The 21,623-nt window shown below is 43.6% G+C and overlaps 3 protein-coding genes and 1 pseudogene across 3 annotated transcripts; 2 read left to right on the top strand and 2 right to left on the bottom strand.

Moving 5' to 3' along the window:
* Positions 1-2,101: 2,101 nt before the first annotated feature.
* On the bottom strand, positions 2,102-5,258 carry LOC123018560 (olfactory receptor 1038-like; the record flags this gene model as incomplete). Its single annotated transcript, XM_044420766.1, has 2 exons — positions 4,351-5,258; positions 2,102-2,178 (listed from the first exon to the last, which is right to left on the bottom strand). Coding segments are annotated over exons 1-2 (985 nt in total), but the record flags the coding sequence as incomplete, so codon positions are not given.
* Positions 5,257-8,336, top strand: LOC123018559 (annotated as a pseudogene).
* Positions 8,337-12,678: 4,342 nt separating this feature from the next.
* Positions 12,679-13,626, top strand: LOC123018557 (olfactory receptor 5D18-like). The gene has a single exon (XM_044420765.1). The coding sequence runs from the start codon at positions 12,679-12,681 to the stop codon at positions 13,624-13,626; it is 948 nt and encodes a 315-aa protein (XP_044276700.1).
* Positions 13,627-19,780: 6,154 nt separating this feature from the next.
* LOC123018556 (olfactory receptor 1009-like) lies at positions 19,781-20,770 on the bottom strand. The gene has a single exon (XM_044420764.1). It carries the CDS (start codon positions 20,738-20,740, stop codon positions 19,781-19,783), a length of 960 nt encoding a protein of 319 aa, XP_044276699.1. The 5' UTR covers positions 20,741-20,770.
* Between the last annotated feature and the right edge of the window lie 853 nt (positions 20,771-21,623).

The raw sequence follows: 21,623 nt of genomic DNA, 5'->3' as shown, positions 1-21,623 counted from the left end.
CCCCCCCATGCTGGAATGGGAACTGCCTGCCCCTGGATCCAGCAGCTGTCAGGTATCAGCATTAAGCATTGCTTGGATGCAACCTACAGCTGCAGTCTGTGAACTTACATTGTGTGAGGAATATGATAGGAGGTGAAGATGTAAAGGAGTTTCCACAATCCGGCCCCCAGATACTGGTTTGTTAGGGTGATTCGTGCAGAATCTGCCAAGTTGCACAAATTATGATTTTATGCATGGTGGCCATTTCTGTACAAATCATGCTAAATCAATGCGTATTAAAACAAGAATTTTCACAAGGAGCCATGTGACTTTGGGTCTGTCTTAGAAAGGGAAATTTGCAAAAAGCTGTAACCGAACCTGAAATTAACCCCTAATCCTAGCACAAAGTTTTACTTTGTGAATCACCCAGAGAACTTGGCTAATGGGAAGTATAGAAATATAACAAATAAATAAATATAAGGGATACACAGAACAAAAATTTAAAGCCACCCTTTCCTGAGGAATATGTGATCAGAGCAATTGGATGCAATATTCTGCCCCTTCAGTGGCCAACCAGATGTCTTAGTGGAAGCCCATGGACACAATAGCACTCTCATGCCCATGTTTCCTAGCCACTGCCCTGCAGAGCATGCTTCCCCTAATACTGGAGGTAATATACAATCAATATGACTAGTAGCCACTGATAACCTTAACCTCTATGAATTTGTCCAACTTCTAATTTGTCCAAGTAAATGGCCACCCCTGTGCTTTGTGGTAGAAATTTCATAGGCTAGCTATGAAGTGTGAAATAGGCACTTCCCAAGTCCCTCCCTGTTCAGTTCCACGAATGACCCTGCATTCTATTACTGTGAGAAAGGTAGGAAATATTCTCCCCGTTCATTCTTGCCACACCATGCACAATTGTGTACACCTTCATCATGTTCCCCCACAGCCACCTTTTTCAAAACTAAAGAGCTGCAAATATACCCTTTCCTCCTAGGGACCTACTCATTTTAGATGCTTTTTCTGTACCTCTCCCAGTTCTCCACCTTCCTTTCTGCAGAGCAGAACAAACAACAGTCCAGCCATGGATGCACCATAGATTTGCCTCCAGGCATTTGATGTGGGCAGTTTTGTTTCCAGTCCCTTTGCTCATTATGCCTTTTGCACAACAGACAGAACAGAGCCACCATTTTCATTCAGCTGTCAGCCACTAGCCCACAATCTCTTTCATGGAAAGCCATTGCCAGCTAAGCCTCTATTGCCATATCAGTGGAGTTAGAAATTTTACTCCAGTGTGCAGGACTTTATACTTGCTTACACTGAACCTCATCTTGCTGCTTATTACACATGCATTTGCCTGAGATTAAGAGGTGCGGGTATTGTTTAAATAAGTGGAGATATACCAAAATGTATGTATGAGTTGGTTGTTATACCTTCAGGGAAGTCATTCCAGTTTCACATAAATATGCTTTCAAATACACACACACACACACACACTTATGCTGCATGTTCATATCCATCTTCCTGTCACAAACACTGCATTATTCTATGTGCATATACTTCTGTGCATGTTAATAAAAAAACTCACCTGAGCTGATGTGATCATAAACTATCAATCTATAAGACAAGGACAAAAGTCACTGGAAGCGCCTTGTTCCAGACATTTCCTTTCTGTGGTTCAATAGTGTTATATGAAAGTGTCCATCTTAGCCTTGTCCGGGTTCCATGCACTTTGCTCAGATTAAGCAAAGAGCTATTTCTTTCTACCATTGTCCTAGTTGGCCTTAAATTCCATTTGCAAATATTCATGTGGGAGCATATATTTACTGCATTGTTTATCATTCTGAGGGACTTGAGCCCTCAGGAATAACATGATTGCTACGATTATCACATTGCTTTGTGCTTTCCCTATTTCTGCAGCAGCTAGAAGGTAGATTGTGAGGCAACATCTGGATTAGAAACAGCCCCTACTTCATTGATCAGGCTTACAACAGAAATGGCTTTAGGGCAGGGAAAACCCTTAAATTGCATTGTGGGAAGTCCCTACTCGAAAACCGATGAAACTTTCAAGTTCTATTACAGAGAACTTAGCACACAGTAGACCCTTTCTACATCCCACCCCTGAAGGCAAAATAGGTGCTCCTCAATGCAGTCAGATGAGAGAGATCAACATCATTCTTTAGATGGTTTTTGGCATGCATGTTCTATCATTTTATACAGAAGCGCAATCAAGGTAGTGTACAAAATTAAAACAGAAGAAAATACAAGCAACTAAGAACAAATGTCTCAAATAGAAAGATATAATAGCAATGATAAAAATTTCAGTAAAAGACTCTAACTAAAAATATCTAATGTGTGCTCCATTTTTCATATGCACCTAAAGGCAATTAGGAAAAAGTTCAGACAACCCTCTCTTGTTTCTGTTCTTTTATTTTGATGAATTAAACATATATTCCATGTTTCTTTCAAGGAGCTTGAGATGTTGTATGTATTTCTCTTCCTAGCTCCTATTTTATCCTCATAGCAATCCTGTGGAGTAGGTGAAGGGAGAGTAACTAGCAGTGTTCACACAATGTGACAATTCACACTCAGGGCTGAATATGAGTTGAAAGTGGGTTGTCATTGAACTGCTGAGTTCAATTGTTGAGTTGTGTGAATTCAGCTGTGCTGACAAAACTTGGTTTTTTAAACACAAATGACCCACACTTCACAAACCAAGAAGAATCCATGGTTTCTTTTTCTTGTTTTGTCAAGGACATTCCACATTCAACAATAAATATTTCAATGACAACCCAAACTCAACCCATATACAACCTTGAATGTGGGTTGTTGTACTGTGTGAACCCAGTTACTTGATCTAGGTCAGGGGTAGGCAAGTAGTGGGCCTCAAGTATTTTACCTCCAGCTCCCCATCAGCCCTAGCCAGGATAGCTGAGGGCCAAGAATATTAGGAGTTTTAGAACAAAACACCTGCAGGACGTAGGAACTAGGAACCTGTGCCTCCAGAAGCATAGTCAAATACTCTAACCACTACACCAGACTGGCATTCTATAATATAAGTGTGTAGTTGGAAAAAAACCATCTCTTGTCCCCATCACTACTTAATCAAGATTCTTCAGCAGATTCACATTGAAAGAGGCAATCTGGGTGTTAAAAACAATGCCTCGAATTGATCCCACCAATTGCTTTTCAGGCTGGTGGGATCAGAAGTATCAGGGGGAATGGGAACATGTGGAGACCATGATGAGGACAGTAGTGCTGCAGCAGTGATGAGCAGGCCTGAAGACAAGGGATGTGGGGCATGGGATCCACCACCCCACCCAATTTTCCCTCTCAGCTTTGTGTCTCGGCATAGTCTATGGAGTCTGCATCTGCCTCCAGCCACCAGCCCAAACTCCAAGGAAGACTACAGAAAATAACATCTGGAGAAAGCATCACTTGGGAAATCCCTTGGTCCTCCTCTCTAACATGGAGTATTACAAGACTTTGTGATGGTGAAGAAACAAGGGAAATCCATGAAAACTAGAGTATTGAGGGAAATGCACAAGGGAACATGGAGCTGAGGGTTTGCTCTAATCAGCAAACTCATAGCTCAGTTGTCCACCCTAGTAATAACATAGATCAGGAACAATGTGAATGCCCCTCCAAAATCCATTTTTGTACACCTTTGGGGGGTGTTTTATTATATACTGCTGCTGTAGCTGTTGGATTTCCAAGAAATTAGTGTAGCATAAATGAAATAGAGCAGACCTATAGTTTGCACTTTTAAAATTATTGTAATATTGTAATCACATGATTTATAGATGGAATTTGCAATCCTGTGGAATACCAGCCAGCAAAACCTGTGCAGCAGTTCCTGTATCCAGTCAAGAATAGCGCTGGACAGGAGCGTGGCTCACAGAAAGCGGGTCCAGCCAAGGACATTTTTTGCCCTGAGGCAAAGGAGAGCATGACACTCAACCCCCCATTCTGCTACAGGAGGTGACCATGCTAACAATTCAATTTTCCCTCTACACTGATGAGAGGACAGAGTCTTCCACTGCACTTGGGGGCAGCAAGTAACTTAGTGGGTATAGGGCAGGTCACATGGCACAGATGCCTCTTCCTGGCACCTTCTTGCTAACCTCTGCTGCCTGAGGTGGCTTGCCTCACTAGCCTGAAGGGAGGGCCAGCTCTGTTAGCAATGGCAATGTCTCAAACACATGATGACTACGGTAGTTCCACAGAGGCACTCCCCTCTTCTAAGGTCTTCTCAAACCACCAAACACTTGGTTGACCTCCTTTTGTATCAGGAAAAATGTACGGCCCCCTTAGTGTGGTTACTGCCTCACTCCCCAAGAAAGGTATCTACCTCTGGCTTTCCTGAAGGCATCTTTCACTTCCTTGTTCCTCATGCTGTAGATGAGAGGGTTCAGCATGGGTATCGTAACTGAGTACATCACTGAGACCACCTTGTCCTGATCCGGGGAATAGCTGCAGCTGGGCCGGGAATACATGAAGAGGGAGCTCCCATAAAACAGTGTAACAGAGGCCAAATGAGAGGCACATGTGGAGAAAGCTTTGTGCCTTCCCTCCACGGTACGGATCTTCAGGACTGTGTTGAGGACCGATGAATAGGATGCCAGAATGATAGCTGTGGTGATTAAGATGTTACACCCAACAACAGCAAAAAGAAGCATCTCATTGAAATGTGTGTCCGAACAAGCCAGAGTTAGGAGTGGAGGTCCATCGCAGAAGAAGTGGTTGAGCCTGTGAGAACGGCAGAATGGCAAGCGAAATATAGAGATGGTGTGTGTGGCTGAACCAATCACACCGACAATGTACGCCCCAGCCACTAACCTCATGCAGATCGTCTGTGACATGAGAGCTGTGTACAGCAGAGGGTTGCAAACAGCCACATAACGGTCATAGGCCATGGCAGCCAGCAGGTAGCATTCAGTGGTTGCACAGGCTGCAAAGCAGAACAACTGAATAGCGCATCCAGCAAAAGAAATGGATTTGCGGTCGGTTATGAAATTCGCCAGGGTCTTGGGAACAATTGTGGTAGAGTAGCACAAGTCTAAGAGGGAAAGCTGAGTTAGGAAAAAATACATGGGTGTGTGAAGCCGGGGATCCATCCTGATTAACACAATCATGCTGAGATTCCCAACCACAGTGAAACAATAAATAGCCAAGAACAAGATGAAGCACAAAACCTGAAGCTCACGTTGCTCTGTAAAGCCCAAAAGAACAAAATCTGTTCCTGAGGAGCCATTTCCCTCAGCCATGCCTTTCATGACGTCCTTGCATGCCAATCTTTATGCAGTCCTGAAACTAGAAGAAAGGCAGAAAAGGTACTTAACTAAGCAGCAAATGCCATCATGGACTACAAAACCATTTCCCCCTCCTTTACATCTCTTACCACTCCCTAGCATGCCAATTTAGAGTTTTCTTCTTCTCATCCTTTTTTTCCCTCCTAAATCTTGAGGTCCTTCTTTAATATTTCAAAGATCCGCCCATTCCATTCTATAGCTACTTCTAAAATATTTGTCCATGTTCATTCTACTGATATTTCCCAGTCCAGTTACTGAAAGCTTTGCCTTCCTGGTCTTCTTCTAAAAGCAAAAGCAAAAACAACGAACCCCCAACTTTGTTTGTACTTTCTCCACAAAGAGCTCTCTATCAATTTAGAACATTTCTCAATTGTTCTCCACTCCCAAAGCTTGCTTTGTTTATTTTGCTAGGTTATGTTATTTTCAGTTACAGGCTTTTAGTTGTTACATTTCTCCCCATTCTTCTCTTCAAATGCATGCAAGGCAGCCACCCTTCCCCGGAATAGCAATTCTTCCTCTTCTCTTGAACCCCTCAGACCTTTCGATAACCACTCCCGTGGGCTGGAGAACCCTCTGAAGCATGCATGGATCAAGATTCGGAGGACTGCAGTAGGCTGGGAGGAGTGACAAAAGTTGGGTTCCTCACCTTGTGTAAAATAACACGCTTTCTGCTAGCCCAAAGCTAGCACTGGCTGCACCGTTTCCAATCTTGTGGCTGTTGTCACCGTCACTCTCATCTTTTTGACTCTAATGTTCTCGGATTCTTGCATAAAAATCTTTGCATTTGCTGCAAAGTCAGGCATGACATGTTGTTGGAAGTCTCCAAAGCAGCCAGAGAAAGGGTGAGGCGATAACATTTGGGAGACAACAACTATGTATAACTTATTTAGAACTGCAGCAACCAAGGAATTCTGGCTTTAAGATAGAAATTTGGTACCACATTTATAACTTGTGTTGAAGTTCTTCAAACTTTTGATCATGTTCCATTCAAGTACAATTGTCTATATTTTTCTGACTAATATGCATATACACAAGCATATGCGCATGCACACACAATAACACACACTTAAAGATGCTCCTTTTACATGGCTTATGCCTTGTCTTTTTATTTTCTTAAATATTGAGCTTCTACTTCAATTGTTTTACAATAGATATTCTGTAAGCAAATCATATCAGTTATCAATGAAGAATTATAATTAGTTAATGCTGTTGTTTCTTTAGTTACCTTGGTTTATTATTATGCATGCTCTTCTTTTTGTTCCCTTTATTTTGTTAACTTTATTTCAAAATAAAATACAATTTAATGACAAAAATATCTTGCCCAAGGAAATAGAATCAATTATAAAAATAAAAATAACGTGTACCGTGGCATGGACATAAAAACGGGTCTTCTCATTTTAAATTCTAACCACATTAGTTCTGGCTCTTGCCAGTTTTTATATGCCTATATGAAATCATGATTCACTGGAAATCATTTATTCTCTTCACCTAAGAGCTTGCAAATTGTGATCTCACTCCTGGGATACTTTTCTGTAGTTAATGATGTACTTGCTTCTGTACAGACTGTACCTGTACTTTGTACTGTTGGGAAAACCTGCTGAAATTATCAGGTTAGCTCATCAGTTACCATGACATTCCTACATCTATGCAGACAGATCCTAGTATTATATTTTCTGTTTAGCTTGTGGTGCAAAACCTCTACAGAGGCATGGCTTCTATAATGGCACAGACAGGGCTTCCTCACCTCCTGCTTGAGACTGGGCCTCTTGGGAGGAGGTGGGGGTGCAGGTACCATTCCGCAATGCTTTGCCAAGCATGGGATGGTAGCATGAAGCAGAGAGGCCAACCCCACCTCCTGCTTGAGAGGTCTACACTCAAGGTCTGCATTCACACAGGAGGCAGGAGTGCCCATTCTGGTCCTCCTTGCTGCCCCAAACACAGCAGGACAGCAGCATACTGCAAACCTCCCCACCCCCGATTGACAGTAGATCTCCTGAGCAGAAGGCAAGAAGGATGTCTCTGTACTGCACCGGTATCCTGAGCATGGAGCAGAGATCAGGGCAATGGTGACAGCTGCCCCTAAGTGATGACTGGGCATTTTGGAGGGCGCAGTCAGCTGCTCTCTCTGGCTAGCCACTTGGCAAGAAGAGCAAGGGGATGTTCCCATGCACCTCATTTGCTGTGGGGCTCTGCCCATGGTTGATCCTGTCATCTGAGTTCAGACAACATGGCAAGCCATTGCAGGTCAAACAATCCCTGCCAGTTAGAGGACATGTTCACTTTCAAAAGCCCTGCTGTATGCAGTGTTGCACGATCAGTGGTTGCTGTCTCATTTTCTGGACAAGTCCTATTAGAGCATTTTTGCTGTTGCCCATCCTCTGCCCCTCACTAAGCTATGGTTGTAACCAATGACAGGAAGGACACCTTGGGACTGATCATTAGCAATGCACACAAGTAGCCCAGTCTGAACTCCTAAAACAACAGGACTGGCTGCCTTCACTTGGAAGATGGCAAGACCCCTACATATCTTACCTACATACAGGATGGCAAAGGCTCAACCCATTGGATGTCATCCTGAAACAGATGTGGGATCAATGTGGCTTCCAAAAGAACTGTCTATTACCTCTTGTTCATGCCTGTTCATCCCCAGTTCAAGATGCAGAAGGTCCTGTAGGAACATCCAGAGCACTGGACAGTCCTGCTGCAGAGAGTACAGTCTGGTTGGAAAGACACCTGATACCTCCAAAGCCATGCAAGCCATCCTCCAAATTCTTTCACCGCCCCATTTCACTAAAACCATCCTATATACCAGGCACTTAAGCCCCTTCCATGCTTGGACAAACAGCATATGACAAAAAATGTGGCTATTGTTTTTCCATGATCTTTTTTTTTTTTAATGTCAAATTCAAATGAAACCTGTTCAGACAGGATTTTCAAGGGTGCTTCAGGCTCCAGACCAAAATGGGAGGCTGGCAACTAGGGGGAGGGCCTTTTCTGTGGTGGCCCTACATGTTTGGAACAACCTTCCTGCCATGGCCCTCCTGGTGCCAAATCTGCCATCTTATCAGCACCGAGTTCTTTGTGGAAGCCTTTAAAGATCTCCTTGGATATCTAGGGGTCTGATGGGTTTATCCAGGTGCCTTTTTATTTTCTTGTCTGGGTCTTTTTCATTGTAATTAATGTATTTTAATGCTATTTTAATGAATGTTTAAATGTTTTAAATGCTGTTGTGTTGTATTTTGTTGTCATTATATCATGTTGTGAACTGCCCAGAGAGCTTTGCTGATGGGTGGTATAGAAATAAATAAAAAAAAACCTGTTGGTTCTTTTTGTGGTTGCTGACCAATTGTTGCTAACAATAGCTGGGTTTGAATGAAGAACAAGCAACTGTAGTCTGTTATCACTGGGTGCCTGTCCGGTTGTACCCTACACAATTGGCATGTCAGAGACCATGACAAGATTAGTGGACATAGTCCAACTGCTCAGCCTCTCTACTTCATTCAGTGCTTGACAAGTGATGCTACAAAGAGCTCATGGCTAACTCCTCAAGACAGGAAAAATGGCAGAGAGTCTTGGGAATGAACGGGGCAGTTGTAGATCCTGGCTGCTCTCAGAGTCTGCCTGAACACCTGGAGAGATAATCCCCTTTGCTTCTCCCAGGTCAATGCTGGGGTGCCAGTTCCCAGGACTCCTCCTCATCCAACAAATCCAAATCTGCCTGACCTTGGAACACCTGTCAAGAACAACTGCCCCTTTCATTCCCAGGAAAGGCTGCCCCACTGACCATGCAGTGAAGGACTATCTGAAAAGGGGACCCTTTACAGGGGTGGGCAGAAGCTTGATCTTCAGAAATCCGCAATGGGTTTAAGCACCTTCCAGAGATCTATGGGTGATTTTTCTTTAAACTTTCCAGAATTGTACTAAAATTTAGTAATCCAAAAGTATGACCGTTACTGGAAAATACATGAATATCTCTCCCATTATGGATGCACACAGGCACAGCATTTTATACATCTTTTTGTCACTTTTCTGCTCTCTCTTAAACTGAAGGAGGCCTGGGTATTTATGAAGTCTGGTCCAAGCTATTTCTGATTTCACTTCTGAGCTGCAGCCAGCCTGTCCTCTACTACTCTATCATGTAAGCAGCCACATGCCCAAGAGATCGCTTGGTGACTGAAATGCATCCTTTCCTGGAAAAAGGGCTTGACTCATATCCTGCCAGTCAAAGGGCAAAGCCTGGAACAAGAGGATGCCTGACCGAGCAAGAGGTGAAAGGGGTGACAGTTTTATTTGTGCTGATGAGGATGATGAGGATGATTGTGATGATATACAAAAGATTTGGATTATGGTATTTAAGGAAATTAGAGAAATTTTAGATATAGGCTAAAATTCACTGAGAATGGTGCTATTACTGTTGATTGAAAAACAAGATATAAATGAAGCTAAGAAAGAATTGATCTTAAGTTTGATAATGGCAGTTAGGTTAGTGATAGTTAAATATTGGAAACAGAATTGGGTTTTGCAAAGGCATGGATGGTATAATGAAATATGGAATATGGTAATTAATGATACACTGATGACAGGAATAAAAATTTAAAAAGGGTTAATGAAAGCAAATAAATATATGGACATTTGGGAAGATTTTGTAAAAGCAGTACTGATAGAAGGCAAAAGTTGCAAACCTAATCAAGATTATATGAATTTCTGGAGGGGATATGGGTATAACTGAAGTATATTATATATTATTAATTGTTATAATACATGAATTAGGTGGAGGTAGTATTGGTCTCCAGGCTGGTGGGGGCGCTTTATTATTTACTTTTCTAATTATTAATTGAGTTTTTGTATGCAATATTATTATTGTTGTTGTGTTGTATTTATGTTTTTTTCTTCTGTATTTAAAAAAAATATAAAAGGGGGAAAAGATGATGATGATGGGATGATGATGTTCCAGCCTGAGATAGAATTCTCTAAATGCTTCAGAGATTAGGTCCCAAAGGTCACAGAATCTACTGAAAAAGAGACCTTGCAGTAAGCATTTGCTCCTGGAGGAAAGCATTTTCTTCTTCTCCATTGTGTTGGTTGCATTGTGGTCCTAGTGCTGCCCTGCAGCTTCCTAAGATAAGACTCAGACAGGTAAGAATAACAAGATCAGGTTAGGGCTTGGCCCAGAAACTTGGTCTTCTGCAACAGGAATAGCAGAACTGGAAGAACCTTTCTTTTTTCCAAGGTATCGCCTGCAGGGCAGAGAGCACCGCTTCAGAATGACCTCTACTGTTCCCAGACAACTTTGGCTATACTCTAGATTCAAACAATTTAAATGTTTTTTCATCCTTTCTTCACATTCTGTGGCCATTTTAACGTGATTAATGCAGTTGTAACCAGGCAGCATTTTTATATTTGTCCACTGATCTGATCAGCAGATAGGTCAAAAGGATGAGAGTGGGTAGATGCTCTGAACTGATGCTTTGAACTAGGCAACTTGTGGCACACCTCACTTTTTTGTACCACGCATGACCTGTGCATCGTGTGGGAGCTACTTTGATGCATGGTGAGCCCACATAGAGAGAGGCAACTACATAGGAAGTGGTGTCGATGTCAGTAGCAAGGTGTGCCAACTCCTTTTGGAGCTGGTCGGAGATACTGGGTGACTAGAGATTAAAGACTAGATGAGGTCTTCCATGGTGCCAGCACCCCACTTCTTTCAAAGATGTTGGGAGGGCGTGGGTCCAGATGATTCTGTTGTCTGCTTGTGAGCTTCTCATTTTTGGTTAAAACTTCTTTTATTGTTTTCTCTAACACTTAAAATCCACCCAGAATAAAAAGATGGAAGAGCTGCATAGTGCCTTCTGATCCCCATCTTCTTTCTTCTGCCACAAGCCATGAAGTTTCCCACTTACCACCAAACCAACATTGTGGGTGTGCCCCTGTCCAGGCAGTATGGAAGGAAGGAGGTGTCAGGTCCATTTTCTATGCAGCAGTAGCCTCCTTATGGCTTAATAATCCTAATCCAAATGAAAGCTAATTGGCTTATTGGTGGGAGGCGAACTGCAGTGGGAACACTGAGAGCCAGTGTGGTGTAGTGGTTAAAAGCATGGGACTGGGACTTAGACAACCTGGGTTCTAGTCCCCGCTCAGCCATGGAGCCAACTGGGTGACTTTGGGCCAGTCACAGACTCTCAGCCCAACCTGCCTCACAGGGCTGTTGTTGTGGGGATAAGATGGAGGAGGAGAATGATGTAAGCCCTTTGTAGGAAAAAGGCAGAATATAAATTAAATAAATAAATAAATAAATAAATAAATAAATAAAATAAACATCTGTCCCCGAGAGCCGTAACATGGTGCATCAGCCATAGGACAGGGTAGCACCTGACTTCACCACCTTCTCACAAGTCATAATAATAGGTCTTGCAGTGGATGGAAGTTAGTTGCTGGCTAACAGGACTGGGAAGGAGTTTTACTAGTCTTCTAACTGCCAGGCAGAATGGGCAGGGTTTTGGGTTTTCATCCTCTTTGTTGCAAGGTAAATCTAGGTATGTGTGAGTGCTCCAGTAGAGTTATATTGTCTAAGTCATAACTCTTTCTCTCCCTCTCTCATTCTGTGTGTGTGACAGACATTGGGTTGGGTTGACTTGGGAGGGGGAGAGGGATTAGGATACCTGCCTATCTGTGGTGGGATCCCCTCAAAGCAGCTGGGTGGATGTGGCAACAAAACAAAGACAGAAGGAAAGGGATTCATGTTAAGAGGCTGCACTGTGGTGGAGCTCTGTACCTCATCCTGCCACCAGAACACCTGGCAGGTGGGCCAGGAAGGGAAAGGAGACAGCAGCCTGATGGAATCATCCAGATTCTAAACTTCCACAATCCTCTTCAAGAAAGGAATCGTGTTGCTCAGGCGTTCAAGGGGGCCTTTGGTTTGTTCCTTGCACCCAGTGAATGGACCTAATCAGGTGATGTGCACACGATGAGAAACAAAGGAGAAATCAGGAGGCAGTTGACAACTGCTATCAAGGCAGAGCCAGCAGACCTGTAAATATTTGGGGAAAAGTCAGATGGTGATGCCAGGAAAACCTTGAAATCTTTCTTTCATCAAATACTTCTATCTGTTTTTCTATTAATATGTGCTCAGTTTGGAGACAACAAGCAGCAAAGGAAGTATGAATGGACACCTCTTTGTGTTTCATTATTTTCCAGGCAAACATCATCCATTGCAGAACAATGTCTTTGGAAGGCATTGAAACATTGTTATTTTGATCGTTTTAACTTTTGAAAAAATCTTTACCAATATTGTGCTCCATACTTGGATTTGGAGTCATGCTCCTCTCTATCTCATAGCCAGCATCATTGTTCTCAAGTCTTAGCAATAAAACATGACCATAAAGAAATGGAGAGAGGAAATCAGACTTCAGTGACAGAATTCATCCTCCTTGGCTTCTCAGACTACCCTGACCTACAGATCATCCTTTTCCTTCTGTTTCTCCTGATCTATACTATCACCTTCCTGGCAAATCTTGGAATCATCCTGTTGATCAGGATTGACTCTCAACTCCATAGTCCAATGTACTTCTTTCTCAGCCACCTATCCTTGATCGACATTTGCTATTCTTCTTCCATCACCCCCAGATTGCTCACCAACATCATCTCTGAGGCAAAGGGAATCTCTTTCTTGGCCTGTGCAGCACAGATGTATCTGTTCATCGCGTTTGTCGTGGCTGAATCCTTTCTCTTGGCCGTGATGGCTTATGACCGCTATGTGGCCATCTGCAATCCCTTATTGTACACAGTGGTTATGTCAAGAAAGCTCTGCTTCCTGCTGGTGGCTGGTTCTTACATGTGGGGGGTTGCTTGTGCCCTGGTTCACACTCATTCTGCCTTCAGGGCAATTTTCTGTGGGCCAAATGCCATCAATCACTTCTTCTGTGACATTTTGCCAGTGCTGGCACTTTCTTGCTCAGACACCCAGATCAGTAAGATGCTGCTTTTTGTTTTTGCTACCTTTGTGGAAACCAGCACCATAACTGTCATTCTCACCTCTTACCTTCTCATTATCATATGTATATCGAAGATCCACTCCAATAAGGGGAAATACAGAGCTTTCTCCACCTGTGCCTCTCACTTCACCGCCATCACCATATTCCACACGACCATCCTCTTCATGTACTGCCAGCCGAACGCCAGCCCTTCCGAAGATGCAGGCCGGGTTGCTTCTGTCTTCTACACCATAGTGATTCCAATGCTGAACCCCCTGATCTACAGCCTGAGGAACAAGGAGGTGAAAGGTGCCCTCAAAAGGCTGGTGGGCAGGAAAGTGCCTTTGCACTCAGCATGTTGAAGGGGGTTTTAGTTGGGTAGGACAGCGGCTGACTGAAGTTGCAATGNGAAGGAAATCGCCACTCATGGGTGGGGGCTCTTAAGAAGCACTCTTTGCAAAGACTTTGGGATGTCGATTCTAAAAGGGGGTCTTAAAGAACTTCTGGCAAGCGTGGATGCAATAAAGCTGGGCTGAAATTCTCAGAAGACACACTTCTGTGTGAATGTCTGTGTTGTTTTCCTTTACTCACTCTCCCTCACCCTGAAAAAGACAGCTGCTTTTCGTGCTGTGTTCTCCTAATATTCTCCACCATGTGTTAAGTGGGAGGGAGCACCGTTTTCTCTTCACAGGGTCATGGAACATTCCTGGGTTGTGGGGAATGCAAAACAGCGGCCGGGCTGCTGACACAGGGCTTTTCTACTGAAGGCATTTAGCGTATGCTGATCATTCCTTACTCAAAGCTGTTCATAGTTTCTTTAGCATAGCCTTCCAATTTTCCTTCTGTGTCTAAGCGGCACTTTCAGGGAGGTGTTTTGCCACATATGCCACATGCAGGAGCAAAAACTCAACAAAATTGTTCCGAAAAAAAGAAGTGCTGCTGCTGCTGCTGAATTTCAATCCTGAGAAAATGTTGGAGAATTTCCCTTTCCTGTGGAGAAATTCAGTTCCCCCACAATTTCTCTGCTCACACAGAGTGTGAGAATCCTTTTGCACAGAGCTCTGGTGTGGCACCTGTGTACATCTGTGCACCTGTTTATCAAGGAGAGCTGGCAGAAAAAAAGTGACAAAGCTGAACTCTCACAAACCCCCGTCTCTGTGTGGGTCTGGAAGTGGCATCAGGTACAGTCACGAAGCCAATCAGAGTGAGAGCAAGGACAGGAAGAAATTATTCTGGCCCTCACCGTGTCAGAAAGCTTTGAAGAAACCATAGTACATGGCTTCCTCTTGCCCTTTCATGTAGCATATATTTGGCACATTATTTTTATTCTTATTTATTTTATTTCTATACTGCCCAATAACTGAAGTTCTCTGGACAGGATAGAAGAGCACATAAAATATGATAAAACACAGAGAACAATAAAAACATCATAAAAATTCACTGCATAATTTAAAAGTCAAATTTAAACAACTGCAATATCAAGGATGAATTAAAACATGACTTGTTAAATAGTACAGAATGTCCCAATGAACTATTTAGAGCTGACTGAAAGCTTTGCCATAGAGAACAGTCTTGACATGGCAGCAAACACATAGCAGAGTTGATGCCAGGCAGGTCTCAGCGGGGAGCTGCTCCAGAACTGGAGGGCTGTCACTGAGAAGGCCCCGCTCCTTCTCACAGCCAACTGAGCCTTTCTCAGAGGTGGCACTTGGAGCAAGGCCCTGGATTTCATTCATGATGACCAAGCAGATTACAGCTGGGAGAGGCATTCCATCAAGTATAGTGGTCCCAAGTTGCACAGGCCTTTCCACATGAAAATCAGCAGCCTGCATTGGACTGGGAAGTGTATAGGCAGCCAGTGCAAATGGGCCAGAATTGGTATCATATGTTTCTGTGTTGCCACAGACTGCAGCTTCTGAACCATCTTCAAGGGCAGGCATACAGAGTGTGCTGCAGTAATCTAGTTTGTAGATTACCTTTGTATGGTTTAATGAAATCTTTGTTCAGGTAGGAGCATTGCTGGCTCACCATAGCTATGGTAGAAGGCACTCTGGGTGTTACGGGGCAAAGATGGTTCAAGGAGGGCTCCCAAGCTATGTATCTGTTCCTTCAAGATGGGTGCAAGCTCACTGGGAAGACACTCAGAGGAACCACCTACTAATAGTCTGGACTGAGCATCAGTTTGTTAACCAGCATCCAGTTTATTGTCCCAACCAGGCATTGGTTTAGCATATCCACAGCTTCACCTGCAGAAGATGGGATGGAGAAAAGGGCTGTGTGTCCTCACTGTACTGAAGACAGTGCAGTCCAAGACTCTCAATGGCCCTACACTGTGGTCTCAGGTAGATGTTAAATTGCATGGGGGACAAGACTAACCTCCCGCTGAAGTTCCTATACTGGACAGTCCACAGGCCTGAGCAATATTCCTCAAGTGCTGCCTTTTGGAGCCAACCATCTAAGTAGGAATGGAAGCAGTCCCCCCNCCCCCCTCCCCGCAACTCCCATCACCCAGGGTCACACTTGCTCTGTCTCTTTCCCAACATGGATCATCATACAGGGCAATCAAAGCTGTTTCCGTGCCAAAACTCAGATGACTCCCAACTGAAATGACTCTAGACAATCTATCCCATCCAAGAGTGCTAGGAGGTGACTGGCTATTTCTGGGATGGTCCTAATACATACACACACACTGAATTAAGGAAATCTTTGCCTCCCTTTCTACACCACCAAATGTCCAGAGTTTTGCCATCCAGGTTCTGTCTATGGGTTTGAAGACAGAGTCTCAGTCTTAGGTGGGAGTCAGAAATAGTACAGTGGCCAAGGAACTGGGACCATGGGATTCCATGGCATTCATGCCCCATCTCTTGCCTCAACACACAGAAAATGTGTACATGCGGTAGTCCTGACCGGCCTCTCCTAAACTGTCTGAAGTCTTGTTCCATGATGGTGCTGGGACCACGGCAAGGATGCCTTTGCAGGATGTGCACCTGCTGAGATGCCCTCTTCTGCACAACTCTTATGGGGGCAAGAACCAAATGTTGGTTTTATGACTGTAAAGTGCCATGAGGATTTTTAGTAGTTGGGCTAACACAAACCAAATAACTCAATATTCAGCTGGATCAACTCTTTGGACTCTTTGGAGTCCCTGAGAATGCCCCATCTGTTATTCAGCCCAACGAAGGAGGTAGACAGGGAGGGAAATAACCTTAGGGACAGACGGCAAGTATGGCTCTGTGTCCTGAGCAGCCCGGCCTTGACCCAGGGGCTGCAGAAATAGACTGCTGCTGGAATACATCCTTAACCTTAATTAAGAGGATCGGTTCTGAACATTCACTTGGCCTTAGCTGAGGTTCTAAATGACAGAAAGGCAGACTCGTACCCCTAAAGATGATGTATTCTCTTGATTTTGTTTCCACTTCAATGGTTTAATGAGTATAGGTGAAAAATATCTGATAGTCATTCACAGAGGAAAACAAACATCTCTACATGAGGTCCCAAGTCTGTCTTTTCAGAAGTAGATTCCACTGAGTTTAATTGCATTTACTCCCAAGCAAGCCCAGCTAGGATTAGGCATTGAGATGAATCCTTTGTGGGCTTGAATCTTCTCAAACATGGATCTAGAGGAGCGTCTTATTCCCCTCTCTAGGGAGTTTGTTAGGTTGGCTGTCTCAGGCACAGACTGTGTGAAGCACTGTTGTGTAGCACCGTTCCTCAGGCCTATGTGGTTCTTGCTGGTATAGACCTAACCATGATGGACCAAAAGGTGATTTTCCCAGCAATACAGCCAAGGCACATTAGTCCTTGTGACATGTAAGACTCTGGTCAAAACAAACAGACAGACAGACAGACAGACAGACAGACAGACAGACCTTTTATTCATAACAACAGGTAGACCTTCTAAGGGACAAAGGTTTACCCAGTTTAATAGCATTGCCCACCATTACACCATAACAAATACTGTTATTTTCTAACTTCTCTCTCAGTCCAAACAATGTGGATAGCAGAGTGATATTTTTAAGAAGACATCAGTCATAAATCCTATTATACCTTTATTTTAAAATACACAACCAAGAAATCAACAGGGCAAAGGAAAGGGTGAGGGAGCATTTTAGAAAATAGTTGTCAAAAGAGAAATTCACAATTGTCAGTGAAAGGGCTGATCTGCCTCAATAGCTCATTTTTATACACTGCATGATGGAGACTGTCTCAGAAAAGAAAAATATGTCTTTTAAAATTGTCCTTTTAAAGGATGCTCCCTTCACATGCCCTCTACTTGCATAGGCAACAGAAGGACTTTTGCCAGCAGCCACTAAGTACCCTGGCTCCTTTTGCTGTCTTACGAGCATATCCATGCATGGACGAGGTCTCGGGATATGCGACTAAAGGCAGAAACTCCAATCCAGACCCTTTTTGGGAGCAGTGGTGCGGGCACCATCCACACAGAGGCTGTAACCACAGAGGGAAGGAGGTGTGACACTGCCCCATTTGAGTTTCATGGACATGCAGCACATTTCCATCTGAATGACCAAAGGCAGGCTGAGTTGGGGTAGGAATTTTTAAAAGTATTTCTTCTTAAAATTGCTCAAAATTTTCCCACAAATGTGGAACCTACAACTGTGTATTTCCTGCACAATTTGCACAATTTGCAATTTGGGCAAATATGGGCTATTTGCAGTTTGAGCAAATTGCAGCCAATGCATTAGAAATGGGTCGTTGTTGTTGTAGCGTTTCACATGAGAAGTGTGGAAGCATTCTCATTTCACTCCATATGCCCACATTCCACTTTGGCTACCTTGAATCTTCCGGCAGTTAATTCAGATTAGTACAAAATTCAGGCCTCTTTGCATTTTGCAGAAATGTACAAAAAATGCAAATGGTACATCAGCAGAAAATGCAAATTGTTCATCAGCAGAGCTCCTGATTTGGCACAGATTTTCCTGGCTTAAAATAGCATCCTGTTTTTAAAATGGAAGTTTACCTCTTGACTGGACTCATGTTAGATTGAGTTAACTTGGTGTTGGCTTGATAGAGTGGAATCTGTAGGGCTAAGTTCTGAAAACCCATCATATTTTTACCACTCTATGATCCCAAGTTGTCTACAGGTTTGTTTATATGTATTTTTTAAAATAAGTACTCATTTAATAGGCTTGCATTGGTTTAAATACTTTGCAAAGTGTGTGTGGGCACTGATTTGACTTTTCCCATTACAGTAGTAATTCTATTATGGTTGTTTTTCTGTAAGGTGCCATCATTTAATAACAACAGCATAAGAAGAAAATATGCTGTGGCTCAGACTTATAGCTCATGAGCCACCAGACTTGGCTTTGCTTGATACAATGAAGACTTCAAGCAAATTTCTGCAACTGTTGGATCCCATAATCCAAAGGGTCAAGCATGAGTCTTCCAGCACCACCCTCTGAAACCTGCTCATAGAAAAGACTTGATCCACTGCAAAATGCCCCCCGCCACCCCACAATCTCAGACACAGCTGTATCCCAGCAAGTGACCCTAGTAAGATGCCATGGCCAATTGTACTAAAAGCCACTGAAAGATCAAATGCAAGAAATCTAAAAGTAGAAGTGGCAAACCAAAAAAAATTTTTTATGTGTATATATGTGATTTCTTGAATTTTAATTTGGAACCCTGTGACAATACAAACTAGGAAAAGCTCAGCTCGATCCCTAAACTCTCAGAGAAGTAGCTCTATGACGAATGCTCGAAATGGTCTATTGAAGTCTGTGGATTTCCTCTCGTGCTTGGCCCTGTCTGGAAAGGTGCGCTGAGCCAAGAGGAAGTCCGCGAACACTTGCAGAAATCCAGCTGCGCAGCCAGGAACCTTCTTCCATATCACATGCAGCACAAGCAAAAACTGTAAATCACACGTGAAGAAGATGGATGCTTCTTGCACAGTAGTCACATGGGTTCCTGGCAAGAACCCTGTTTACATATAAAGCTGTAAATGGCTTAGGACCTGACTACCTAAAGGACCACCTTCTCCCGTATATACCTGCCTGACCACTAAGATCTGAGATGTTGTTTGTTGCCATTCTTTGTCCCTAGGTATGCCTGACTATGGCCACATAGCCGGACTCCATTGCATCCAGTAGGATCTGCATCTCCATCGGCACTGAAGCGGTCTCCTGTTTGTTTCATTGCTCTCAGCTTCAGGGTATCCCACACAGCTGTATGATTTCTACAAGGGTTGGGACGAACTCATTCAGAACCCATTCCTACACAGTCCATGGACTCTGCCTAGTCCTGCAAAGTGAGCCAAGCCAAAGGGAAGCCTGTGAGCATTCCTAGACCTCTTGTTGTGCCACTGGGGAACTTCCCCAGCTGCTGTTCCTGGTGGCCCCGCTCACTCCTGCTGGTGGCAACATGCACAAAAGGGGGGCACAGCGAGTGGATGCGCTGGCTGCGATCCCGGGCAGCCGACCTCTTTCCCAACTCCCTGTGGGCGGGGGCAGCAGCAGGCATGCAAGAATGGCATCGCACACACAATTGTACGATTGCTAGCTAGTGAATCCTTTTGGCACACAACTTCCTTTGAATAACCCAAAGGGCATCCTTCACCTCCTTGTTTCTCAGGGTGTAAATCAAAGGGTTCAACAAAGGGATGACAATTGTATAGAACACAGAGAGAATTTTGTCACTTGCATCTTGGATGGGGGATCCCTTGCTAGACTGTGGTCGGAAATGCAAAATGAGAATTGCCCCATGAAAGATGGTGACTGAAATCAAGTGTGAGGTGCAAGTGGAGAAGGCTTTCAGTCTGCCCCTGGCTGAGCTGATCCTCATAATGTTGGCTAGAATATATATATAAGAAATTACAACACTCAGGATGGTGATTGCCTCCACGGGCCCCGCCACAAAAAAAATCAGGAGTTCGTTGACGTGGATATCAGAACAGGACAGTGATAAAAGCGCAGTGATGTCACAGTATAAATGATTGATCGTATTTGAGTGACAGAAGGACACTTTGAATGTGAAGCCTGTATGAACAAGAGCATGTAAAAGCCCGAGAACATAGGACCCCACCACCAACAGAGTGCAGACTCTGGGAGACAGGAGAAGTGCATACAGCAGCGGCTTGCAAATGGCAGTATAGCGATCAAAGGCCATTGCCGCCAAGAGAAAGCACTCGGTGCTCCCCAGGCCTATTACTAAGTACATTTGCAATGCACACCCAAGGAAAGAAATTGACTTTCTGTCTGCTAAGAGATTCACCAAGGACTTAGAAGCAACCACAGAGGAAAAGCACACATCCAAGAAAGATAGATTGCTCAGAAAGAAGTACATTGGAGTGTGGAGACAGGGACTGGCCCTTATTACAGCAATCATTCCCAGATTCCCCACCAAAATCATGATATAAAAAGTGAGGAACACTAGAAAGAGGAAGGCCTGTAGTTTGGGATTATGTGTTAAACCTACAAATACAAACTCTTTAATCACTGCAGTGCTGTTTCCCTTTGTCATTGTGCCCAGACTGTTTTTCCTCCAGATCTGCAAAATAAAGTACAACAGCTTGTATAAATACATTGGAAGCAGGTTAAGCACATTTACAAAGGATGCCTAGCAAAGGCTAATGGTGGCACACCTGCCATTAGCATGGCTGGAGGAAGCAACAAGGGAGGCCCGTCACCATCTGGTCCAGCATTCCTAATCCCAGTGCCCTCGGGATGCCCTGAACTACACTATCCATCACTCCCAACTAGCTACCCAAGGGGTGTTTTGGCTGGGTATGTGGGAATTGTAGTCTGACGTTTTTTAAGGATGTCCAGTTGAGGGAAGGTGAACTAGATGGGACAGGGGAAGATGAAGATACTCACACCTAAGACAAAAGTGTATCTTATTGTACACCCACTCCAATGCATCATTTGTTACTGCAGAAAACCAGAACAGTGTGAAAGCCCAGAATTAAACCATGCTTGCTTCTGATATCCATTGAAGCTGCTACAAGAAGGCCATGCTTGACTCTTTAAAATGAAACAAACAAATAAACATACTAACGACAAATCTGTAAGTTTCTATTTCCAGGAAAGTAGAACACAATATACCTTAGAATTCCCTGGAAGCAAACAATTATGAAAAGTTTTAACTTTCTCCCATTTTTGATTCAGCTCCAGCCTGTATAATATATCTGGCCCAAGTGTCTTTAAGACAGATAATCCCCTGCACATACTTGGAAAATACACACTTGCATTGGAAAGCAATTTGTTACAGATTCCAGATAAACATAGTCCCATTTTTCTATTACTGAAGAAGGAGAGGGCACAACCTATGACACTTTAAAATCAAATTTACTTTCTGGGAAGAGTTGTTGCAGTAGTGAACATAAGAATAGGTTTTGTGTAAACCT

The sequence above is a fragment of the Varanus komodoensis genome, unplaced genomic scaffold (assembly GCF_004798865.1).
Source record: "Varanus komodoensis strain SLA01 unplaced genomic scaffold, ASM479886v1 scaffold110, whole genome shotgun sequence".
In the NCBI taxonomy this organism is placed as follows: domain Eukaryota; kingdom Metazoa; phylum Chordata; class Lepidosauria; order Squamata; family Varanidae; genus Varanus; species Varanus komodoensis.
This window is presented reverse-complemented; position numbering and strand designations above follow the sequence as displayed.

Bases quoted from the DNA above. Each gene is read 5' to 3' on its own strand.
- LOC123018557 (XM_044420765.1), top strand. From the start codon at position 12,679: ATGGAGAGAGGAAATCAGACTTCAGTGACAGAATTCATCCTCCTTGGC.
- LOC123018556 (XM_044420764.1), bottom strand. From the start codon at position 20,740: ATGACAAAGGGAAACAGCACTGCAGTGATTAAAGAGTTTGTATTTGTA.